This window comes from Bison bison, unplaced genomic scaffold, assembly GCF_000754665.1.
Source record: "Bison bison bison isolate TAMUID 2011002044 unplaced genomic scaffold, Bison_UMD1.0 scf7180017864525, whole genome shotgun sequence".
Taxonomy (NCBI): domain Eukaryota; kingdom Metazoa; phylum Chordata; class Mammalia; order Artiodactyla; family Bovidae; genus Bison; species Bison bison.
The window spans coordinates 6,791,437-6,817,935 of NW_011495076.1; the positions used below are offsets into that span (position 1 = coordinate 6,791,437).

Below are 26,499 nucleotides of genomic sequence, written 5' to 3' on the forward strand. Positions count from 1 at the left end.
CACCTCATGCAAACAGTTGACTCATTGGAAAAGACCCTGATGCTGGGAAAGATTGAGGGCAGGAAGAGAAGGGGACGACAGAGGATGAAATGGTTGGATGGCATCACCAACTCCATGGACATGCGTTTGCGTAAACTCCAGGAGTTGGTGATGGACAGGGAGACATGGCGTGCTGCAATTCATGGGGTCGCAAAGAGTCGGACACAACTGAGTGACTGAACTGAACTGATAAGACAGCAATCCCACTCCTGGACATACATCCAGAAAAGATAAAAATTCTAATTCAAAAAGACACATGCATCCCAAAGTTCACAGCAGTACTATTTACAATAACCAAGACATGGAAGCAATCGAAATGCCCATCAAAAGATGACTGGTGAGATATATATTAATATAAAATGTGTGGTATATACATACAATGGAATTTTACTTAACCATAAAAAAGCATGAAATATTGCCATTTGCAGCAACGTAAATGGACCTAGAAAATATCATATGAAGTGAAGTAAGTCAGAGAAAGACAAATATATGATATCACTTTCATGTGGAATCTAAAAATAATACAAATGAACCCATACACAAAACAGAAACAGACTTACAGACACAGAAAACAAACTTACAGTTACCAAAGGGGGGAAAAGAGGTAAAAAAGAATAAACTAGGAACTTAGGATCAACAGACACAAACTGCTATATATAAAATAGATAAGCAAAAATAAATGTACTGTATAGCACAAGGAACTATATTCAGTATCTTATAATAGCCTATAGTGGAAAACAATCTGAAAAATATATATATATAACTGATCATTGTGGTATACTGAAAACTAATGTTGTAAATCAACTATACTTCAATAAATAAATATTTTTTTAAAAAAATAAAGAGACTTCAGTCTGACAAGAAAAAAAAAAATAATAAACTATAATGGGTACTTTTCTCTCTTTGTAAATTACATGTCTTTTTTCCTTTGTCTCTGAACCTGATCATCCCAACACTCACCAACACAGTGTTTACCTCTCTTTGGGAGTGTACTGTATTTCATAGAAACTACATTAGTATTTCTCCACTTCAGACTTTAGGACCTCATCTTAGTTCACCCTTAGATGAGACACCTTAGACACACTCCAGGAAAGCAGCAGGTACAATGGAAGAAGATTTAGACAGGGCATTTGTCCACTTAAAATGTAATGTGTGTCACATAGGTGATTTCAAATTTTCTACTAGCTACATTTAAAAAAAGGAAAAAGAAACAGGTGAAATTAATTTTAATAAAATATTTTATTTGACTGAATATATCCAAAATATGTCTTTCCCAGTGGTTCAGTGCTAAAGAACCCACCTGCCAATGCAGGTGATACAAGAGACTCTGGTTCAAACTCTGAGTTGGAAATATCCCCTGGAGAAGAATGACAACCAATATTCTTGCCTGGAAAAATCCATGGACAGAGGAGCCTGGGGGCTGCAGTCCATGGGGTTGCAAAGACTTGGACATGACTGAGCACACAAGCACTTGGTATACAAAATACTATCATTTTAACAAGCAGCAGTAGCCACGTTACATAACAAGCACACAGTAGCAGTAGTAAAGAAGCCAGAGTGCCTAAGAATTGATGCCTTTGAACTGTGGTGCTGGAGAAGACTCCTGAGAGTCCCTTGGACTGCAAGGAGATCAAACCGTCAATCTTAAGGGAAATCAACCCTGAATATTTATTGGAAGGTCTGATGCTGAAACTGAAACTCCAGTATTTTGGTCATCTAATGCTGACCCATTGGAAAAGTTCCTGATGCTGGGAAAGATTGAGGACAGAAGGAGAAGAGGGTGTCAGACATGAACTTGGGCAAACTTTGGGAGATGGTGAGGGAGAGAGAGGCCTGGTGTGTCGCAGTCCATGGGGTCGCAGAGTGGGACACTACTGGGCAAATGAATAACAACAAAAGCCACATTTAACTGCTCAATAGCCACATATGTGTACTATATCAAGCAATACAGGTTTAATTGGACCTGTATTAAAATACAGGTTCAAATGGAACTGTATTCAAATTCTGGCTCTGCCATTTACTTGCTAAATCTTAGTTTTATCACTTTAACTATGTCTGCAAGATTTAGTGTATACAGAAGTAGAAATATAATGTTTACATATGAAACATATAATGGAGAATCCGGTAGGAACCTGAAACGTCTTGAAGTTGTCTGAAGATTCTTCAATCACTATGTCAAGCGACACAGATATTTCTCTTTCTTCATACGATGAAGATCAGGGATCTAAACTTATCCGAAAAGCTAGAGAGGCACCATTTGTCCCCATTGGAATGGCAGGTTTTGCAGCAATTGTTGCATATGGATTATATAGATTGAAGAGCAGGGGACATACTAAAATGTCTGTTCACCTGATCCACATGCGTGTGGCAGCCCAAGGCTTTGTTGAGGGAGCAATGACTCTTGGTATGGGCTATTCCCTGTATCAAGAATTCTGGGGGAAACCTAAACCTTAGAAGAGGAGATGCTGTCTTGGTCGTCTTGGTGGTGCTTGCTTTAGTTAGACATCTCATATTGAGGTTATATGTTTATGCTGAAAATAAATTGTTTGGGTCAGACAAGAACATGGTAATTTGAAAATTGGCCTCCTTTCTTGCAGGCTTGATTTGCCTGGTGACCAAGTTACTGGTGACTAGTTCACTAGCTAGGTCATTCAGGGGAGTCAGACCAGCACAAAAGAAACATGTCACTTTTAAATACACTTGATAGTGGTACCTGTCCACCTTCTTAAACTCTTCTGTTGAAATTAGTTCTAAAGAAGACAACATGCCAATCCTGAAAATGCTCCCAGTTGCTGCAGAATATCATATGCTTTTGATGTAAAGTAGGAATCCTATTTACCCCAGTTAATTTAACTTTCTGACGGCCTTGTGGACTGAGTACTGTTTTAAGGGCTGGTTGGGTCTTGAGGAACCCTTTCAGAACAGTGCATGGAATACAACATTACAAACCTCCCTGGAAGTCTGTGTGTGTTTTTAAACCAACACTAAAAAGCTGGTAACAGAGCCACTTTCAAGTAGTATTTATTTTAGAATCATAGTTATAAACATGAACTTGTGGGTCCCTTTTAGCTCTTTAGTAATTGCAGAATTATATTTTGCTGCTGTTATATTAGAATAATTTTAAATTATTTTGAAACATGTATTTTAAGTGCTAATGCAAAGGTAAATGAAAAACACTTTTTAAATGTGTGCGGTATGTTTGTTTTCTCCAAAAGTATCATCAACTAAATAAAATCCCTATAGTGGAAGTCATTGATGAGCAAGCTGGTTTGGTCAGACATTATACAAACTTTGGTATATCACAGAATGCTTTGTTGTACTTGTGAATTCTCGTCTAACCTGAATTTACATTCCATGGTGATAACATGGTAAATGTAGTGTTATTAAAGTAAATGAACACATCAAAAAAAAAATATATATATATAATGTTCTAAACCAAAGTTACCTAAATAAAAAGTACATTAAAAAATAAATGAATAATGTCCACTACCCACAAAAATAATAATAACTATTTCCTGTTACTGTTATGAGAAATAAAATGACAACCCAAAGCACTTAGTGTAATGCCTGACATACAGGAGTGTTCATTAAAGGAGAATTCACTCACCCTTGCCTTCTACTGTAGAAGTGAATGCTGGCTCAGTGTAGTATAATCTGTCACCTAGCCTTAGTTCCTTCCCTTCAACCCTACTACAAATTGTAGCCTTCCCCACCTGCACAGGCCTCCCTCCTTACTTCCTAGCATCTAAAGAATTGTCTGTGTGGACTTATAGAAGCCATGGGATCTCTTAGTCAGGACACAAATATGTGGTTCCAAGAACCTGAAAAGCTCCATGCCTGACAATTTCCATCTCCTCTGACCTAGTCTTATCCACCTTCCCAACTGTTACCACTGCTGCAGCCTCCCCAACAACTGCCATCAACAGCACCACCTCCTCACTGGAGACAGACTGACCCTCAAACATTCAAAGGGATCATTCTCCAAAATATCTGGCCAGGACCCTTAAAACTGTCAAGCTTAAAAAAGATGAAGAGTGACCAAGGAACTGTCACAGATTAGAAGAGACTAGAGAGACAAGAAAAATAAAAACAAAATATAGGATCCTGGGTAGGAGTTTGGTCTAGAAAGAGGACATTAGTGGGAACACTAATGAAATTTAAATAAGGTCTGTAGATTAGTTAACAGTATTGTATCAGTGTCAATTTCCCAGTCTCCATAATTATGCGATGGTTGTGTATGATGTTAATATTTGGAGGGTATAAGAAGAATAAGGTTTGAGAAGCTAATGTATAACATGGTGATGACAGTTAATAAGCTGTGTTATATAACTGAAATTCGCCAACAGTAGAACTTAAATGTTCTCTCTCTAGCTTATGCCCAACCCCCTCCCCGCCTCCCACACACAAAATGTAAATAGGCGATGGGCGAGTTAATTAACTTGATGAGGGAAATTCTTTCACAATGTGTACATATATCAATTCATCCCAGTATACACTTTAAATATCTTACAATTTTGTCAATTTTATACTAATAAAATTTTAAAAAATAAATGAGGATATGTGAGAACTCCCTGTACTATTTTTACAACCTTTAAGTCGATAATATCTCAAAATGAAAAGTTAAAACACTCTTAAATGTGATTATTTGAAACTTTATTATGAAGGAAACTCTGTCCCAATGGTTCTGTTAATTGATATATCATTATAAAATAGTGCTACTTATGTTAAGTCTATGGCAGTAAGGCCATCACACAGGTTAATGAAAAGTCAATTCCGAGGTATAGAAAATCCACCTTAATCCCCACTATTAGTCTGCAAATCCACCAAGAGAGTATGATGTCTCCTGCATACACTCAGTAACACTGAGGACTCAATGACAGCAAATAATGTTTTGTGTGATGTTATTAAACAAAACACCCTTCTATTTAACATTACTGAATAACGTGCTTAAACAGTTGCTGCACTGCTACGGTCTTTTACAGAAAGAAAGTGACAGGAAAAGAGAAGGAAGGGATGCAAAGAAGCATATTCCAATATGTACCTTTCCCCCACCCAGACCTTCCTTGCATTAGGGAATAGTGTTGGTCAATAAACTGAATGAAGTAGATGGGACAGTCTGCTTTGCTACATACTGTCTTCCTGTAACATGAATTAGTTCATAGGCAGCTGGTGAGAAAGAATGGAGAAAGAAGTCGGTATAAAGCAGAAGCTTCACTGGTTCACATCTGGTTTTCTCCCAAAACCATCAATGTCTCATTAATAGCAGTTGAAGGCTGAGTACACTAAAGGCAGCAAGCTAAGAAGGAATCAGTATTATACATTCAACTTTTTTCCTAGGAAACTTACTGCAAGTTTAACCCGGATCTTTGTTTAAAAAAAAAAACTTACAACAAATAAAACAACACAAAACAATGAACTGAACATCTATCTCTGGGATCAGAGATATTTTGTACATTTGTACATTTTGTACGAAGCCTGCAATCTTTTCTCTTCTTGCAAATTCTGATAATAATAACACTGGCCCTTGAAAACATATATAGCCTCAAACCTTCCTTATATCTTCTTCCATCAAGCTATCTTCACCTTTATTGTTTTAAGTAAATCCAACATTTACTGCAGTGTTTATTTATTAGAAACTTCAGATGTCTTTTAAACAGTGCTATTGGAATTATTGTTATTTTCATTGGTGTTCTGGTTATGAAGATGCATAAGCCCTAGTAATTTAAGAATGAATTTGCAAACCACAAAGTTTTCCCGAAAGGCATATATAATATTATAGTAGAAGTGCTGCATTTCCACATACTCTGAATACATAAAATTCTGTCCAGGAATGATTTAAAATATAAGCTGTCACACTACTTTGTTACCAAAGATTACTTATGTATCAATAAAATGCATAATTAACATCAATTTGTTATCTTTGTATTTTATATTTAGCCATAAATTCAAAATTTAGTCATGTGTTTCTGTATTAGTCACACATTTCTTATATTGACAGGATATTCTAATGTAAGGACATGTGTCCAGAAAGCATTTTTGCTCATGAAACTAAAAAGATACTTTAAACAGTGTCTTTTACTAGTATTGCATCATACTAAACAAGTATAAGTCTGGTTGTTCACCAAAAGAAAGCAACAGTTACTGCTTGATGATTATTTGTTGTTAAATAATATGATACCAATCACTAAGCATTTTTATATGTGAATAGCTCCTACTAACAACAAGCATTATGAAAGAAAATTTGTGTTATTCATACCTGACAGAGATACATCACATAGTTAACTCATTTAAAATATAGTTCAACTGAGGTAGCTATAATTTAGTATATCAACCTCAATTTGAATATACTGTTTTTGAAATTAATTTATATAATAAATATCAATCACTTTAATATTTACATAAAAGGATAACATTCTCTTCTTTTTTAATATAGTCTAGGATATGCTAGGGTACAGTTTTGGATCCATGCAAACTTGGATTTTAAGGAGCCTTTTTTCCTCCCCAATTACCTATTCAGATTCATTTGGTTAAAGATAGTCAGCATGTTTCTCACAGAAAAAATACACCGCACAATCGTCTGCTTATAAGGTGACCTCTTTCACTTGGGTGGGTATCCTCTCCATCACGGGCTAAGTGAGGATGTAACCTTGTCAAACCAAAAGCAAAAGAATAATGAGCACACGACAGGCTAACCCAGCATGGGAAGGTTGTTAAGGAGGTTGCAGAAGCAGTTCCCTGAATGACAAAGTAAAAGGATACTCTGAAGAGTAGGTTAATACTAAAGAAAGCACTCAAGAATATGAGAAGCATTAATCCCCATCCTTGGATGTCTGCCATACAAAACTCCACTCAAATTTATTTCATTAGTTACTGACCAGGTTTAGTTAATATGTTTTCAAATAAATCTTAGTAGAACAGGCTTGACTGAGACACATTTAGAAAATATCTATTTCTACAAAGCAGTAACCAAAGATAAGTAAGAGCAAGTAGATAACGTTTTGCTTTTACCAATTATAAATTATCACCCAACAATAAACAATTATTCTAATTCAAGAATCATACTTATAAGTTCCAAGTCTTCGCCAAACAGTAGGATTTTACTATCATTAAAACAAATAACAGTAACGACTACATTAATTGCTTCCCCAATGCACTAACTGGCATAACAGGGAATCATGTTAAAACATTTGTATAAGTAGCTGAAAAGAGTAGAAATTAGGCAAGTTCTGTTGCAGTCTTCTCAGTGTAAATTTACTTCTAAAATAAACAAACAAATCTCAAATCTAAATCATTCAAACATAGGAATATCATTGTGCAGTCATGTACATTTTGACATTCCTTCTCTACACTAAGATTAGAATGAAATTCTTGTTCCTGACCAGTCGTAATACTTTAACAGAGAAACAGTGCCACCTTTTGGTCCCAAACAAAAGCCTCCAGTCTACCATCTTCCAAACTTCCTTTTTTCAGTTAAATCACTGATACATATATATAAATGCCACTGAATTTCATGTCACACTTACAATGGTCTAGAAATATTTTGCAGCTACACAGCTAATAAAGCATGAGAGTAACATACAAGTTGCTTCCAAAATGCAATATTTCAAAATAACTCAAAATACCAGATACATGTACTCTAGATCATCAATATAATAATTTCTAATCAATATTTCATCAAAAACATTTTGCCAAAACCAAGTATGTCAATCAAGTGATAAATTTTAAGTATCATAGAAAAAAATCTTCTTTCATAGTACTGTTACAGTTCAAAATAGATTTTGAAAAATGAACCTATTAATTTAGTAATTGACAATATGGTATAAACGGAATTACTAGCTAAATCAGATAATTATAAATCATCTTATATAGGAATATAGTATGTTTCTGATTTACTTACACTAATGACACAATGTCACCACGTTGAACTTCAAAATTCCTCACTTTCCAATGGTTCAAAAGCACCACATCAGATGACTGGCTCCCCCCAGGATTCAAAGAAGGCTAAAAAATAAGAAGAAAGAGACACATCTGTCATTTGTAATTTTCAATCTTCATGGTTCTTTGCACTTCATAGCTGTAGTGCAGTGCAATAAAACATTTCTAATATAGTAGCTTTCAATAAATTGCTGTTCTAAAATAACTGCAAATGATGAGTTTTCAAAAAGGCTCATCGGGATTCTTCACAGGTAACCAGAAAAAAAAAAAATTACCAATACTCATTTCAAAGGAAAATGTGCTAGACAGTCAACTCTTTACTAAACTCCCTTAAAGAGGCATGGAAAATTGTAAGAAATAAAAGAAAAAAGTGAAATCAAGCCTCCCTATAGAATATTCAGATAGGACCTAATTCCATAGTAAGTACATGTGATTGCTCCATTTGGAGAGAAGAAGAAATAATCTCACATCAACCAGGAAAATACCATAGAAACAGTAAAGAGACCAGAGTAGCAAGTGATGAAATAATCTTGGAAAATATGGGAATTTCCCACTTTGATCTCTCTTTTCTACAGAGAGCTTGCAGGAAGGGTCCTGGCTTTCAGTTTAAGCCTAGTAAGCAGCCTTTGCCTTGGATTTAGACAAGTCTAGATATGCCTAAGGACCAATGGGGCAGACACGGAGAAACATTTTCTGTAAGAGTTCATCTGACGGTCAGGAATCATCTAGGCATAAGAAACTGATTAAGGAACCATAAAGCCAATACATCTATCACCTGGACAGAACTGCTGAAAAAGTCAATGGATATCAAGTCTGAAACTTGATAGTAGAATAAGAAAAAGTAGGAGAGCTTTTTCACACTGACTCTCCAGGGTCTCTGAGAACGTCATTGGTCTAAAAGAGCAATTGCTGTGGTGGTGGGGAAGGTACTAAACCACAACGGAGGCTCCCCCCATTCGCAGATGGTGGGTTGGCAGCAAGAACAGACAGAGCCACAGAAACCAGGGCAGCAGCGAGGAAAACAGTACATGCCCAACAACGGGCTATCCCTGGAGCAGTAGTGCCATGGTGATGTTTTAATCACTCAGTCGTGTCTGGCTCTTGTGACCCATGTGGACTATAACCTGCCAGTCTCTATCTATGGGATTTCCCAGGCAAGAATATTGGAATGGGTTGCCATTTCCTTCTCCAGGGGATCTTCTCAACACAGGCATCAAACTCTTGCATTGCAGGAGGATTCTTTGCAGACTGAGCTACCAGGCAAGCCCTAGTAGTGACATACTATTTTTTAAAGATTCCTGGAATTACTTGTAGGTTTTCTAAAAAGCAGGTGTGGACAAAGGCATAGAAATGTTGTGTGGATGCTATTACAATGACTTTATTTTTGACTCCCCAGATTTTTTGTGACCAGAAACTTATTGGTTATCCTTGGGGATCTCAAACACTCTTATAGCTTCTGCAACTCCTTTATGTGATAATGCCTACACCTCTCTAACTTTAGTTTTGAATTCCCTGTTAATCCTCACTTGACTATCTGACATAAAATTCAATACTATTAAATGGAATTTGTCATCATTTCCTAGCATAAAAGTTTTCTCCCTTTTCTTACATCCTACTCACTACTTCCCCAGACAACCAACTTTAAATCTTACTTACCTTTTTACTTCGTGTCCAACCAGTCACCAAGCTAAAGGGATTTTTTTTTTCATAATGTCTTTCACTTAAGACCCATTTTGTCTATTCTCTCTTCTATCATCATCCTTCAAGCACCAATCACCATATAAGCCTTCACTGCTGTTTCGTGGCCAAGTCATGTCTCTTTTGTAACCCCATGGACTGTGGTCCACCAGACTCCTCTGTCCGTGGGATTTTCCAGGCACGAATATCCGAGTGGGTAGCTATGCACCTATACTATCAGTCTCTCACCTCCAACTCAAAAGTGAATGATTCTATTTCTTTCCAGCTATAAGATTTTGAGAAAGTTACTTAACTTTGTTATACTTCAATTTCCTTACTAGTAAAATGATGATATTTAGTAACTTTTCTCTAATTAGTAATTAAATAATAATAATATCCAATACTCAGCAAGTGCTTACCATGTGCCAGACATTGTTCTAAGGGCTTAACCAATATTTACTTACTTGGTGAGATCATGCATTTAAAGTGCTTAGAATAGCTCTTGACCCCTAGTTAAGCTCTCAATAACTTTTATTAGTGATATAACTAAATCACAATTTTAATTAGAGGTAGTTTTGTACCCTTACCCCAGGTTCTTCATCCAGCTTTATCCCTAATAAGAAACAGCTGCAGCGGCAGGACAAATCCAAGGGGCGTTGCTGGGCTGTGGTGCTCGGGAACAGAGCTTCTGGAGTCACTCAGTCAGGTTAGGCGAAAAGCCAGGCTTCCGTATGTGGTTTATTCTCTCATCCATATTTCTCATTCATACTTTCTCTTTCTTCCTCTCCTTCTATATCCTTCAGTTCATTACCTTGCAAGCCCTTTCCCCTTATTTCTTTGTATTTTTCCCCCTTACATAACTGATGCGGTAAAGGTGGCTTGGGGGAAAGCAACTGTACAATGAAAAGAAAAATCTACTTCCCACTGCACTTTCACTGGGTCCATTTCTTTTCCTTGCTATCAGAGAAGTGAAGAACAAAAGTGATTTAATTATTTCCAACTGTTCTTCCTTAGTCTCTTTTGTTGTTTTTCAAAAGTTTGTGATTACAACTCATAATAAAGACATTTTTACTGTATCCAAAGTACAAATGCACATATCTGAACAAAACATCACAAAACAATAATCACCTTTACCACATACCCTAATATCGTAATTTCTATTCTCTCCTAATCCATGTTTTTAAAATCCTGTCTATAATCAATCATATTAATTTCCTATTCACTATTATTGATTTTGATGGTGGTGGTTTAGTCGCTAAGTCATTATTGATTTTGCAACCTAATAATCAATTATAACCCACAGTGCTAACATCATAGATTTAGATGATTCTTCTTTAACTGTTATCCTATGAAGGCTGCTTTTGTCTAGAAGTCTACCTTCAGGTCTTTCATCTCTGTTTTAAATTATTTTCTCAGAAAATCACATGAATATTCTAGGTGCAAATACCACCCATAGACCTATGACTCTTAAATGTGCAGTCCCAAATGACTTGCTCCTCTTCCATATGCAATCCATACCACTTCATACTACAACATTCAGAATGCAGTATGTCATATTTACTTACCTGCCTCACAACCAAGCAAGATGTACTTTTTACTCATTATTATGTCCCTTAGTTAAATTTATACTCTACCCTCAACTGCATTTCTGAGATTCTAGAACATGATTCTAACTGGTTGTTCAGCATCAAATCTCATCAAGCCATTCCCCTACTTAAAATCCTTTATAATAAGCTTCCCTGACTACCAACAAGACTGTCTTCAACATAAAAATCAACACACACATGGCATATAGGACCCTACCAATCCCTACTTATATTGTTCCTGCAAGTGACACTCAATCACAAGCAGTACTCTGTGCACAAGTTACTTCCTCACACTCCAAGACATCATGTTGTTCTTGTTCAGTTGTTAAGTCACGTCCAACTCTTTGCGATCCCACTGACTGCAGCACACCAGGCTTCCCTGTCCTTCACTATCTCCAAGAGTTTGCTCAAACTCATGTCCATAGAGTCAGTGATGCCATCCAACCATCTTATCCTCTGTCACCACCTTCTCTTCCTGCCTTCAATCTTTCCCAGATCAAGGTCCTCTACAGTGAGTCAGCTCTTTGCATCAAGTGGCCAAAGTATTGGAGCTTCAGCTTCAGCATGAGTCCTTTCAATGAACATTCAGGATTGATTTTCCTTAGGATTGACTGGTTTGATCTCCTTGCTGCCCAAGGGACTCTCAAGAGTCTTCTCTAGCACAACACTTCAGTTCAGTCACTCAGTCGTGTCCGATTCTTTGCGACCCAGATGCCATGCTCTTAGTTTTTTGAATGTTGCATTGTAGACCAGCTTTTTTTACTCTCCTCTTTCACCTTCATCAAGAGGATCTTTAGTTCCTCTTCACTTTCTACCATTAGAGTGGTATCATCTGCATATCTGAGGCTGTTGATATTTCTCCTGACAATCTTGATTCCAGCTTGTGATTCACCCAGCCTGGCCTTTTGCATCATGTACTCTGAATATAAGTTAAATAAGCAGAGTGACAATATACGGCCCTGATGTACTACTTCTTTCTCAATTTTGAACCAGTCCCCTGTTCCATGTAAGGTTCTAACTGTTGCCTCTTGACCTGCATACAGGTTTCTCAGGAGACAGGTAAGGTGGTCTGGTATTCCCATCTTTTTATGAATTTCCCAGTCTGTAGTGATCCACACAGTCAAAGGCTTTCACGTAGTCAATGAAGCAGAAGTAGATTTTTTTTTTTTTTAATTCCTTTCCTTTTTCTATAATCCAATGATTTTGGCAATTTGGTCTCTGTTTCTCTGCCATTTCTAAATCCAGTTCGTACATCTGGAAGTTCTTGGTTCACATACTGTTGAAGCCTAGCTTGAAGGATTTTGAGCATTACCTTGCTAGCATGTAAATAAGTACAATTGCATGGTAGTTTAAACATTCTTTGGCATTGTCTTTCTTTGGAATTGGAATGAAAACTGAGTTTTTCCAGTCCTGTGGCCACTGTTGATTTTTACAAATTTGATGACATACTGAGTGCAGTGCTTTAATAGTATCACCTTTTAGGATTTGAAATAATTCACTGGAATTCCATCACCTCCACCAGTTTTGTTCATAGTAATGCTTCCTAACACCCACTTGACTTTGCATTCTGGCTCTAGACGAGTGTTACAGTGACTACACCATCATGGTTATCCAGGTCATTAAGACCTTTTTCATATATTTCTTCTGTGTATTCTTGCTACCTCTTCTTAGTATCTTCTGCTTGTTAGATTTCCTGTGATTTCTGTCCTTTATTGTGCCCATCTTTGTTCCCTTGGTATCTCCAATTTTCTTGAAGAGATCTCCAGTTTTTCTCATTCTATTGTTTTCCTCAATGTCTCTGCATTGTTCACTTAAGGTTTTCTTATATCTCCTTGCTATTCTCTGGAACTCTGCATTCAGTTGAGTGTATCTTTCCTTGTCTCCTTTGTCTTTGGCTTCTCTTCTTTTCTCAGCTATTTTTAAGGTCTCCTCAGACAACCACTTTGCCTTCTTGCATTTCTTTTTCTTTGGGGTGGTTTTGGTCACTGCCTCCTTTACAGTGTTATGAACCTCCATCCATAGTTCTCCATCCATAGTTCCCAAGGCATCATATAAGCAAAATTTTTGACTGAAATGTTTCCCTCTTTCCCCTTCCCACCATTTAACTGTACTTCAAAAAAAACACTTGAATTGCGTGAGGCAATCTCCCAGGAATTCTTTCACATCACTCCTCACCTCTCCTCCTCATTCCCATCTTCAGTCTCCATTAGATAAACAAATGTCCCCAAGTTCCTCATCAAAACCTGACACTCTTACTGTCATAGAGCGTTTTTTAATATTAATTTATTTAGCTGCATCAGGTCTTGTTTATGGCATGTGGTATCCTTTTAGTTGAAGCATGCAAGATCTTTAGCTGTGGCTTGGGAACTCTTGGTTCCCAAGAGTTATATGGATCTAGTTCCCCAGTAGATGGGATCTAATTCCCCAGTAGATGGGATCTAGTTCCCCAAGCAGGGATCAAACCTGAGACCCTACACTGGGAACTCAGAGTCTTTGCCACTGGACCACCAAAGATGCCCAATTATAGCGCTTTTAAGCATTTTTATAATTATCTGATTGCCTCTCTTTCCAAGAGTATAAAAGCATTTTAAGAAGAGATTAGTTCTCAAGTCTGTGTTTTTGATACCTGGGCAAGTAAGGATATTAATACATTTTAATGGAAAGAATTTTTTTTAATAAACTAATGAAATTTCCAAAGACTTTCCAAATTAATATACCCAATACAGAGCCCTTTTTCCATCTTAGACCCAAAGTCTACTTCTATATTACCTTCCTTAGTAAACAGTGTCACAATTCACCCAATCCCCTACTCCAGAAAATCTTGAGTTATTCTGAACTTCTAACTCTCTCTGAGTCATCTATCCTCAGACTTTCCCTCTTCCCAGAATGCCTTTTCCCTACATGGAAAAGTTTTATTTATCTTTCCAAACCCAGCTCAGTTGATGATGACTTCTCTGTGAAGCCTTAAAACAGAACCTGAAGTTTCCTTGAGGAAATTACCAAATTACATGCTGGTGCTCCACAGTTAGGGACAGAATAATCTCTAGAGACTCAAATTTTGACACCTGCATTCATCTTTCCCTTACAGAATCAATCATCCACCAACTTTTCTAATGTTAATTGTTAGAACCTAAAGGTAATGCCTTGTAAACTACAGATTTATGCAGGGGAAAGGAACATCCCCAAAGCAAGCATGTCAAATTCCAAGCAGTAAAATATTAGAATCATCAGTCAACACCTGGAAGACCTTGTTTGATTTTATAAAAGAAACAATAGTTTCTTTTACCTTTGCTCTTCTGCACAAGGCTAACTTAATCATCTCCCAATCTGTGCTCCCTTAACAATTCAGGTAAACTTCAGGGATAGCCCTTAAAACCTTATTATAGGTATCTGCCTATACAAATGAATCTTTCATTCAATTAACTGTAAGTTTCTCAATTACAAGAACCATATTTCATTCATTTTTGTATATGCCCAACCCCAGAACAGTGGCTGGAAAATAGTATGTCTATACTTTTAAGTTTAAAAGATTAAAAGAATTTGAAAACATACTTAACTAAGATGTTTCCCACCGAATGTACATTATGTTAACAATGTATACCTCTCTTTCAAAGAAAACACACTCTGGATGAGTAAGCATAGTAAGAAACCTTTTGTGTTGGGCCAAGCAGTCCATGGGGTCGCTAAGAGTAGGACGCAACTGAGCGACTTCACTTTCACTTTTCACTTTCACTCATTGCAGAAGGAAATGGCAACCCACTCCAGTGTTCTTGCTCTGAGAATCCCAGGGACGGGGGAGCCTGGTGGACTGCCGTCTGTGGGGTTGCACAGAGTAGGACACAACTGAAGCGACTTAGCAGCAGCAGCAAGTAGGTAATTTAAGCCTTAGAAATAAAGTTGGACAGTATCCATAATGAAATAATGCTAATCAGAACATCAAAAACTTTTTTCTTTACAGTTCATTTATAAATATAAACAATACTTATGAATATGAATAACATTATGCATAAAGAAAAACTTTCTTTAATTGGGAAACTGTTCCTACAACACTATAAAATCCCATAGTTGTTTGTACTTCAATTAAATTTCTTTATAAAAAGAAAAAAATTTTACTTCTTGAGTTTTCTAAAACAACTTTTCAGAAGAAAAACAATGCTCTAACTTCAAAATGAAAATATTATATAAGAAATGAAAGAAACTTCATTTGGATGTTGCAATTTTAGAAAAATTAGTAAAACCATATTATTTCTTAGAAATTTTACATCTTGTTTTTACCCACTGTGGGAATGGCAGTTTGCTTCAGACAGAACAAGCAGTCCTTTTAAACCAAAGAAGTTATATGTATGAAATCTAAATTAAAAGTCATAAACTTTGGGAACTTGATGTAACCAGAAAGTCTATATTTTCTTGTCATGTTTTTAATACTTTAAATCCTAGATTCCCAGAGACTACATCAAAATTACAACCAACAGAAAATAACAAAGTTTCCTGAAGTAAGAAATAGCAGAGAATATTTAATTTAGGAGGTTTTTTTTATTTAATTATAGTTGATTTACAATGTTGTGTTAGTTTCTGGTATACAGCAAAATGATCCAGTTGTATATTTTTTTAATATTATTTTCCATATACATGTAACAGAATATATTCATTCTGGTTTTTTTATATTAATAGAATACTGTGCTATATAATAGGACCTTGTTATTTATCTATTTTATATATAGTAGTGTATATCTGCTAATTCCAAACTCCTAATTTATCCCTTCCTGCCCTCCCCTTTGGTAATCATAAGTTTGTTTTCTACGTCTGTGGACCTCTTTCTGTTTTGTACATAAGTTCATTTGTATCATATTTTAGAGTCCACATATAAGTGACATCATATTCTCCTTCTGACTGACTTCATTTAATATGATAATCTCTAGGTCCATCCATGTCGCTCCAAATGTTATTATTTCACTCTTTATCCAGTCATCTTTTGATGGGCACTTAAGTTGCTTCCATGTCTTGGCTATTGTAAATAGTGCTATTGTAAACACTGGCGTGCATGTACCTTTTCAAATTAGAGTTTTCTCCAAATAGCTGCCCAGGAGTGGGGGTGCTAGATCATATAGTAATTGTATTTTTCACTTTTTAAGGAACCTCCATAATGGTTTCCATAAGGCCAGCACCCATTTATATTCCCACCAACAATGTAGAACCATTACATTTCGCCATACCCTTTCCTACGCAGGAGTTTCTACCTGTATCTCAAAATGTGTGATTGCATCAAGATGTTCCTACCAGCAGTGGAGATTTCCAGTAGTAAGAGGGAAAACGTCACTAGTCATTGGGATTCCTGACAAAACAAACCCAAAAGCAGCCCTGACTTTCTTTTCTTAAATGAAGAAAAGAATTTTCTTTTCTTGCATTCTCACACAATCAGTTCCTAAGCTTTTGTTGTAGAGCACTAGGATTAAAAAACAAACAACTTAGATAAGTCTTTTGGACATGTACACACTGCTGTATTTAAAACAACTTAGATAAGTCTTTTGGACATGTACACACTGCTATATTTAAAACAACTTAGATAAGTCTTTTGGACATGTACACACTGCTATATTTAAAACAACTTAGATAAGTCTTTTGGACATGTACACATTGCTATATTTAAAACAGATAACCAACGAGGACCTACTATACAGCACAGGGAATGCTGCTCCATATTCTGTAATAACCTAAATGGGAAAAGAATTTGAAAAAGAATAGATACATGTATATCTATAACTGGAAAAAAAAAAAAGAAAAGAAAAAAACAACTTAGACAAATCTTTTGGATAGCCCTTACTCTAAAGAAAGAAAACTATGTTCAAATCTGGTCTCTACTTCCTTACTAGCCAGACTGGTTGTGTGTGTGTGTGTGTGTGTGTGTGGGCACGTGCATGCTCAGTCACTCAGTCATGTTCAGTTCTTTGGACTGTAGCTCACCAGGCTCCTTTGTCCATGGAATTTTCCAGGCTAGAATACTGGAGTGTGATGCCATTTCCTACTCCAGGGGACCTTCCCAACCCAGGGATCAAACCCACATCTCCTTCACCCCTTGCACTGGCAGGTGGATTCTTCACCCACCTGGGAAACCCACTAGCCAGATTATCTGACACAGATTACTTAACCTTTTGCAAACCTCATTTCCACATCTATGGTTGCAGTGCCACCCAGCTCATAGGGTTGTTATGAGAGTTAAAAGAGAAGTATAGGAAATTAACAGTTCATGATACCAGTCAACAAGTACGATGATAATGATAACTATAGCAACAATAGGACAAAGGGAAACAAAATCAAGTACAATATCCTTTCTGTAAGATTCAAGACAAGATCAAGCCTTTGCTTATTGCCTAGAATGTTTTTCCTTTTAAATACTGGCATATCTCTTCTTATTGCTCTTCACTTTATTATGCTTCACAGATACTGTGTTTTCACAAATTGAAGGTTTGTGTCAGTCCTGGATCAAGAGTCTACCAGTGCTATTTTTCCAACAATATATGCTCACTTCGTGTCTCTGTGTCACATTTTGGTAATCCTGGCAACATTTCAACCTTTTTCATTTTTATGATACTTACTGTGGTGATCTGTGGTCAGTAATCTTTCATGTTATTATAGTTGTTTGGAGGCACCACAAACTGCACCCATGTAAGACAGCAAATTTAACTGATAAATGTTGTTTGTGGTTTGACTGTTCTACCAACTAGCCACTGCCCTACTCTGGCCTCCCTATTCCCTGAGACAGAACAATATTGAAATCAGGCTCATGAATAACCTTACAATCACCTCTGTGTTCAAGTGAAAGAAAGAATTGCACACAAAAGCTAGAAATGATTAAGCTTCATGAGAAAAGCATGTGGAAAGCCAAGAAAAGCTGAAAGCTAGGCCTCTTAAGCCAGTTACCCTAAGTCAGCCAATTGTGAATGCAAAAGAAACGTTACCAGCAGAAATTAAATGTGCTACACCAGTGAACATACAAATACTAAGAAAGTGAAATACCCTTATTGCTGATATCGAGGAAGTTTTAAGTCTAGAAGATCAAACTAGTCATGGCATTCCCTTTAGCCAAAGCCTAATCCACAGCAAAGGCCCTAAATTTCTTCAGTTTTATGAAGACCAAGAGAGGTGAAGAAACTGCAGAAGGGAAGTCTGAAGCTGGCAGAGTTGTTTCATGAGGTTAAAGGAAAGAAGCCATCTCCCTAACATCAGAGTACAAGGGAACGTATCAAGTGTTGATGTAGAAGCTGCAGCAATTTATCTAGAAGATCTAGCTAAGATAATTCATGATGGTGGCTACACTAAACAACATATTTTCAATGTAGATGAAATAGCCTTATACTAGAAAAAGATGGCATCCAGAACTTTCATAGCTAGAGAGAAGTCAATGTCTGGCTTCAAAACTTTTAAAGGACAGGCTAATCAGGGGCTAATGCAGCTGGAGACTAAGTTGAAGCAGTGCTTACTTACCATTCTGAAAATCATAGGGCCTTTAAGAATTATGCTAAATCTACTCTGCCTGTGCTCTTTAAATGGAACAAAAAGGTCTGAATTACAGCACATCTGTTTACAACATGGTTTCCTGAATATTTTAAGGTCTGTGGAGACATATTGCTCAGGAAAAAAAAAAAAAAAATTTCCTTTCAAAACAGTACTGCTCATTGACAATGCACCTGGTTCTCAAAAAGCTCTGATGGCTATGTTGTTGCTTAGTCACTCAGTCATGTCTAACTCTTGCAACCCCATTGACTGTAGCCCTCCAGGCTCCTCTGTCCATGGAATTTTCCAGGCAAGAATACTGGAGTGGGTTACCATATCCTTCCCAAAGGGATCTTCTGTAGCCCAGAGATCAAACCCGAGTCCCCTGCATTGGCAGGCATATTCTTTACTACTGAGCCACCAAGGAAGCCCTCTGATGGATGTATTATACAATAAGACTAATGTTTTCATGCCTGTTAATACAGCATCCATTCTGCAGTCCATAGATCAAAGAGTAACTTCAACTTTCAAGTCTCATTATTTAAGAAATACATTTTCAGACCTAAGAATAAAGATCCTCGGTACTTTAAAAACACACACACACCCAAACACACACACACACATATTTTTGTAACTCTATAGCCTTAGCTGTCAGCCTTAGCCACCATAGTCAGTGATTTCTTGGATGGATCAGGGCAAAGTCAACTGAAAACCTACTTTATAGGTTTTCACACACTTTATAGGGTGCACCATTCTAGATGCCATTAAAAACATTTGTAATTCATAGGAAGAGGTCAAAATACCAACATAAACAGAAGTTTGGGAAAAGGTGATTCCAGCCCTCATGGATGACTTTGAGGCATTCGACTTCAGGGGAATAAGTCATTACAGACATGGTAGAAAAAGCAAAGGAACTAGAATTAGACGTAGAGCCTAAAGATGTGACTGAATTGCTACAATCTCATGAAACACCAAAGGATGAGGAGTTGCTTCTTACTGAGCAAAGAAAGTGGTTTCTTGAGATGGAATCTACTTCTGGTGAAGATGATGAGAAGACTGCTGAAATGACAAGGACTCAGAATACTACACAACCTCTGTTAATAAAGCTTTGGCAGGTTTTGAGAGGACTGATTCCAATCCTGCAGAAGTTCTATTGCTATCTAATAACAGCCCAAGCTATAGAGACACTCTTCATGAAAGGAAGAGTCAATCGATGCAGCAAACTTCATTTTTGTCTCATTTTAAGAAATTTCTACAGCCATCTCAACTTACAGCAATGACCCCCTGATAAGTCAGCAGTCAGCAACAATGAGACACAACTTGACACCAGCAGAAAGATTTTTTTTTAATTTAATTTTATTTAACTTTGCAATATTGTATTGGTTTTGCCATATATCAAAATGAATCTGCCACAGGTATACATGTGTTCCCTATCCTGAACCCTCTTCTCTCCTCCCTCCCCATACCATCCCTCTGGGTCATCCCAGTGCACCAGCCCCAAGTATCCAGTATCGTGCATCGAACCTGGACTGGTGACTCGTTTCATATATGATGTTATACATATTTCAATGCCATTCTCTCAAATCATCTCACCCTCTCCCTCTCCCACAGAGTCCAAAAGACTGTTCTATACATCAGTGTCTCTTTTGCTATCTCGCATACAGGGTTATCATTACCATCTTTCTAAATTCCATATATATGCATTAGTATACTGTATTGGTGTTTTTCTTTCTGGCTTACTTCACTCTGTATAATAGGCTCCAGTTTCATCCACCTCATTAGAACTGATTCAAATGTATTCTTTTTAATGGCTGAGTAATACTCCATTGTGTATATGTACCACAGCTTTCTTATCCATTCATCTGCTGATGGACATCTAGGTTGCTTCCATGTCCTGGCTATTATAAACAGTGCCAGCAGAAAGAGTATGAATAGCTAAAGGCTTAGAAACTAAGTAATAAAGTATTTTTTAATTAAGTAATGCTCATCGATAAAGAATCTGCTTGCCAATGAAAGAGATGTGGGTTTGATCCTTCAGTCGAGAAGATGCTCTGGAGAAGAAAATAGCAACCCACTCCTGTATACCTGCCTGGGAAATCCCACGGACAGAGAAGCCTAGCAGGCTATAGTCCATGGGGTCGCAAAGAGTCAAACACTTAGCAACTGAACAACAACAACAACAAATACTTTATTTTTAGATATAATGCTATTGCACTTAATAGACTACAATACAATGTAAACGTAACTGTTATATGCAATGGGAAACAAACAAAAAACATCATACGAGTTGAGGTGGTCTGAAACCAAACTTTTAATATCTCTGAGCTATGCCTGAACTAATCTGGACGTCTTCAGGCTGAAATTTTTACTACCACCACACACCTCCCAGGCTTCCCTTGTGACTCAGCTGGCAAAGAATCCGCCTGCAATGTGGGAGCCCTGAGTTTGATCCCCAAATCAGGAAGATCCCCTGGAGAAGGAAATGGCAACCCACTCCAGTACTCTTGCCTGGAGAATTCTATGGACAGAGCAGTGGGACAGGCTGCAGTCCAAGAATCGCAGAGTTGGACATATGCGACTAACTTTCTTTCACACATCCCCACTACTAAATTCTTTGTGCAGTGTTTCATTTCATCTAAGCAAATAAAGTAAGCCTACTTTTTTAGATTTCAATTGTCCTGTCTCTAGGAATTAACCCAGAAAAAACATCAATGTGCATAACTACTGAAAAATATCTTCTTCATACACATTATGCTCATTATGTTTTCAAGTTTCATTTTTAAAACATACATACATATATAAATAAAGGTACACATTAAAAAATCTAAGTTCTTAGCTCTGGTTGATGAAATATAATTTTCTTTTCCTTTCTTTTTTCTTTTGGAAAAATTTTAAGTTACATGAAAAAAAGGTTACATGTTTTGCTCTGACCTAAGTACTATATCATTCACTCTAAGAAAAACCATATAAGTCAGCAGATGTCAACAGATGTTAGTAAATTATGCTAAAGCTTGAAAACAGCAGGTATCAAACCTGCTTTAGAAACAAATAAAACACAGAAGTTGAGCTTTAATGTTCTCTCTGATCAAAGACGATGTGGAAGGATTTTTATTCCTCCTACAAGCAAATATTATTGTCAAGGTATCCTAAATTCTCAGCTTGTGCCTAAGTTCAAATCATATGACAGTTGGGAGAAAATTTATGTCTTGATTTAGGAAAATAAAACTCCCCTAGAGAATTAAACAGAGACATGATAGATTTCTCACCTTGTAAGATTTAGCCACAGCCATCCATCAGTACATGATATTATTACAGTTTCAATTTTTTCTATAAATTTCTAATTTATTTATTTTCTCTTTCACTTTTTAATTAAAAAAAAAAAAGTCCACAGCCACAATTCATTAATGATAATCTACCAACAAAGCCCAGTTTTAACCCCACTTCTTTGGGAGCTGTACTGTCAACCTTTTCAGACCTCTATAAAGAGCACCACCCACTCTGCCCATATATACAATCTAAAATGTTTAAATAGAATTTTGTGTTTTTCTGACTTCCCTGGTAGTTCAGTTGGTAAAAAAAAAAAAATCTGCCTGCAATTCAGGAGATCCCAGTTCAGGGTTGGGAGGATTCCCTGGAGGAGGGAATGGCTACCCACTCCAGTATTCTGGCCTGGAGAATTTCATGGACTGTATAGCGATGGGGTTGCAAAGAGTCAGACACAACTAAGCAGTTTTCACTTGTGCTTTTCAATGACATAGTCCCCAGTTGCAGCCATGAAGAACCAACAGTGACCCTCAGACTTCTTTTGAAGAACCATTATTTTAGAGAAATTATTGGGGTTGGGGGGGGGTGGAGGACTATTAACGTAAGAGAAGAAACTGATATAGTACTCTGCTGTAAACTTTCAACATTGTAGCACTAGCCAGGAAGCAATGAAGTACAGTTAAGATAAATGTATATTCTGATCATAGAATTATTATTATTATTATTAGATGCCATATTTTTGAAAGAACATGCATAAGATGGTCTATTCAGGTGTCTTATAGTTTGCATTATACAGTAGAAGTGAGAAATACATTTAAGGGACTAGATCTGACAGAGTGTCTGATGAACTATGGACAGAGGTTCATGTCATTGTATAGGAGACAGGGATCAAAACAATCCCCAAGAAAAAGAAATGCAAAAAAGCAAAATGGCTGTCTGAGGAGGCTTTACAAATAGCTGTGAAAAGAAGAGAAGCGAAAAGCAAAGGAGAGAAGGAAAGATATACCCATTTGAATGCAGAGTTCCAAAAAATAGTAAGGAGAGATAAGAAAGCCTTCCTCAGTGATCAATGCAAAGAAATAAAGGAAAACAACAGAATGGGAAAGACTAGAGATCTCTTCAAGAAAATTAGAGATACCAAGGGAACATTTCATGCAAAGATGGGCTCAATAAAGGACAGAAATGGTATAGACCAAACAAGAAGCAGAAGATATTAAGAGGTGGCAAAAATACACAAAAGAACTGTACAAAAAAGATCTTCATGACCCAGATAATCATGATGGTGTGATCACTCACATAGTCATACAACCTGGAGTGTGAAGTCAAGTGAGCTTTAGGAAGCATCACTACAAACGAAGCTAGTGGAGGTGATGGAATTCCAGTTGAGCTATTTCAAATCCTGAAAGATGATGCTGTGAAAGTGCTGCGCTCAATATGCCAGCAAATTTGAAAAACTCAGCAGTGGCCACAGGACTGGAAAAGGTCAGTTTTCATTCCACTCCCAAGAAAGGCAATGCCAAAGAATGCTCAAACTACCACACAGTTGCACTCATCTCACACACTAGTAAAGTAATGCTCAAAATTCCCCAAGCCAGGCTTCAACAATACATGAACTGTGAACTTCCAGATGTTCAAGCTGGTTTTAGAAAAGGCAGAGGAGCCAGAGATCAAATTGCCAACATCCGCTGGATCATCAAAAAAGCAAGAGTTCCAGAAAAACATCTATTTCTGTTTTATTGACTATGCCAAAGCCTTTGACTGTGTGAATCACAATGAACTGTGGAAAAGTCTGAAAGAGATGGGAATACTATACCACTCGACCTGCCTCTTGAGAAATCTGTATGCAGGTCAGGAAGCAATAGTTACAACTGGACATGGAACAACAGACTGGTTCCAAATAAGAAAAGGAGTAGGTCAAGGCTGTATATTGTCAATCTGCTTTTTTAACTTATATGCAGAGTACATCATGAGAAACACTGGGCTGGAAGAAGCACAAGCTGGAATCAAGATTGCCGGGAGAAATATCAATAACCTCAGATATGCAGATGACACCACCCTTATGGCAGAAAGTGAAGAAGAACTAAAGATGAAAGTGAAAGAGGAGAGTGAAAAAGTTGGCTTAAAGCTCAACATTCAGAAAACTAAAATCATAACATCTGGTCCTATCACTTCATGGCAAATAGATGGGGAAACTGGAAACAGTGGCTGACTTTATTTTGGGGGGGCTTCAAAATCACTGCAGATGGTGACTGTGGCCATGAAATTAAAAGAAGCTTACTCCTTGGAAGGAAAATTATGACCAACCTATACAGCATATTAGAAAGCAGAGACACTACTTTGCCAACAAAGGTCCATTTAGTCAAGGCTATGGTTTTTCCAGTGGTCATGTATGGATGTGAGAGTTGGACTATAAAGAAGGCTGAGCACTGAAGAATTGATGCTTTTAAAGTGTGGTGTTGGAGAAGACTCTTGAGAGTCCCTTGGACTGCAAGGAGATCCAACCAGTCCATCCTAAAGGAGATCACTCCTGCGTGTTCATTGGAAGGACTGATGCTGAAGCTGAAACTCCAATACTTTGGCCACCTGATGTGAAGAGCTGACTCATTTGAAAAGACCCTGATGCTGGTTAAGACTGAAGGCAGGAGGAAAAGGGGAGAACATAGGATGAGAGGGCTGGATGGCATCACCGACTCAATGGACATGAGTTTGGGTAAACTCCGGAAGTTGGTGATGGACATGGAGGCCTGGGGTGCTGTGGTCCACGGGGTCATGAAGAGTCGGATACACTGAGCAACTGAACTGAAGCAAACTGTTTGCATGGCTTCTAGAGTTACCATATTTGTCTTACTAGGTGTGCATAATAAAATGGACTATGCTGTACCCAAGTCTGCATGAAGCTTTAAGTTAGAAAAGGGGCATTTTTTCCAGGTAAAAGGTACTTATTACCCATAGCCTTTAATACTTGACCCCCTACAATGACCATCCATCTAATTTAAAAATTATTCAAACTTTTGACCTCAGAGCCCTTAACCTGGCAAGGTGATTAAAACCTAGAGTCACATATACATACTCAGTTACACCTGAGTGCTACCAGGAAGAAATTCAAATCATAAAGCATCTCAGGAAATTTATACTTATTAAGTCCTAGTTACAGCTGACACTTTATTAGTAAGTATAGAATAATGGGCTCCTCACACCTGCTCCATGTCCAGAGGTTGCCCACAGGAGCATTTGGCGATAATCAGTAAGTCCCAGAGAGAAAGCCCTCTTCGTGGAGTTATTTCAGAGCTCTGGCCTAGACCAGTTTCCGCACCTTGGCCAGACAATCCTGTCAGCCTCTCTCTGCTCACATGTGTAGAATTTGTACAGGTTTCACATTATCTAGAACAGACATATATTTTTATATGTCCAAATTAAAAGACAACAAAGGATGCCTTCGTTAAGGAAGTGAAGCTATAAAAATTTATTTGTGCTTTCTTTCACTTGTTCATTCCTTCATCACTGAAAAACTCCTGAATTCCAATTCTGCCAAGCATTATGTTAGGCAATGGGATTCCATATCCTTGAAAGCCCAGATATGAATCTAATCACATTTTATTCAGAGATTTAAGAGCTTTTAAAAAAATATTAACTTTAAATTGAGGTGAATATTTTCCTCGCCCTTTTGATATTTCTGCATGAAATTTTATTCACATAAAAATAACTTGCATTTCTGTAGATACTAAATTTCTCAACTTTCTTCAAAAAGCAAGCCTTTAGAGCTGTATTAATAAATTTTTAAATGGATACATACCATTTTAACTTAGAAGTAGAGTGAGTTGCTAATTTTTCATTCTCCTAGACTTAACTTATACTTTGTATATACAGAGAGTGATACATCAAAGTTTTACAGACACTCCAGGCACTCCCGTATATTGCTTGCACAAATAAAAATCTTTATTAACTATTCAAAAGGTGATTTGTCAAAATATATCTAAGTCTTTAAAGTGGTCTTATCCTTAGGCCTGAAAATGTTATATTTAGAAAGTTATCCTCAGGAAATAATCAAAAACATGTACAAGGATGCTTATCTTGCATTATTTATAATAGCTTAATACTTAAGCCAACCTAATACAAATAACAGAAAACTGATTAAAATAGTAATGGTTAAACCATGTGGTATATGGTTACCAAAAGTGAAAGTGAAGTCGCTCAGTCGTGTCCAACTCTTTGTGACCTCACGGACTGTAGACTACCAGTCTACACTAGATACTAGAATGTATTAAAAATCACATTGCAGGGAAATATTTAAGGATATTTGACTACGTTTGGTAAAATAAATTAGGTGAAAATGTGATAAATGGAAAAAAAATAAAATGGGAGAAGGCAATGGCACCCCACTCCAGTACTCTTGCCTGGAAAACCCCATGGACGGAGGAGCCTGGTAGGCTGCAGTCCATGGGGTTGCTAAAAGTCGGACACGACTGAGCAACTCACTTTCACTTTTCACTTTCATGCATTGGAGAAG

The 26,499-nt window shown here is 37.1% G+C and overlaps 1 protein-coding gene and 1 pseudogene across 2 annotated transcripts in view; one reads left to right on the forward strand and one right to left on the reverse strand.

Moving 5' to 3' along the window:
- Nucleotides 1–26,499, reverse strand: part of IMMP2L (IMP2 inner mitochondrial membrane peptidase-like (S. cerevisiae)) — a 960,253-nt gene that overhangs the window by 867,733 nt on the left and 66,021 nt on the right. Inside the window, exon 3 of the mRNA XM_010831176.1 lies at nucleotides 7,937–8,040. Coding sequence (XP_010829478.1) covers nucleotides 7,937–8,040 — 104 coding nt within the window. The remainder of the gene's footprint in view (nucleotides 1–7,936; nucleotides 8,041–26,499) is intronic.
- LOC104981910 lies at nucleotides 1,870–3,452 on the forward strand (annotated as a pseudogene). Its single transcript, XR_824432.1, has one exon. The product of XR_824432.1 is annotated as an HIG1 domain family member 1A, mitochondrial pseudogene (transcript).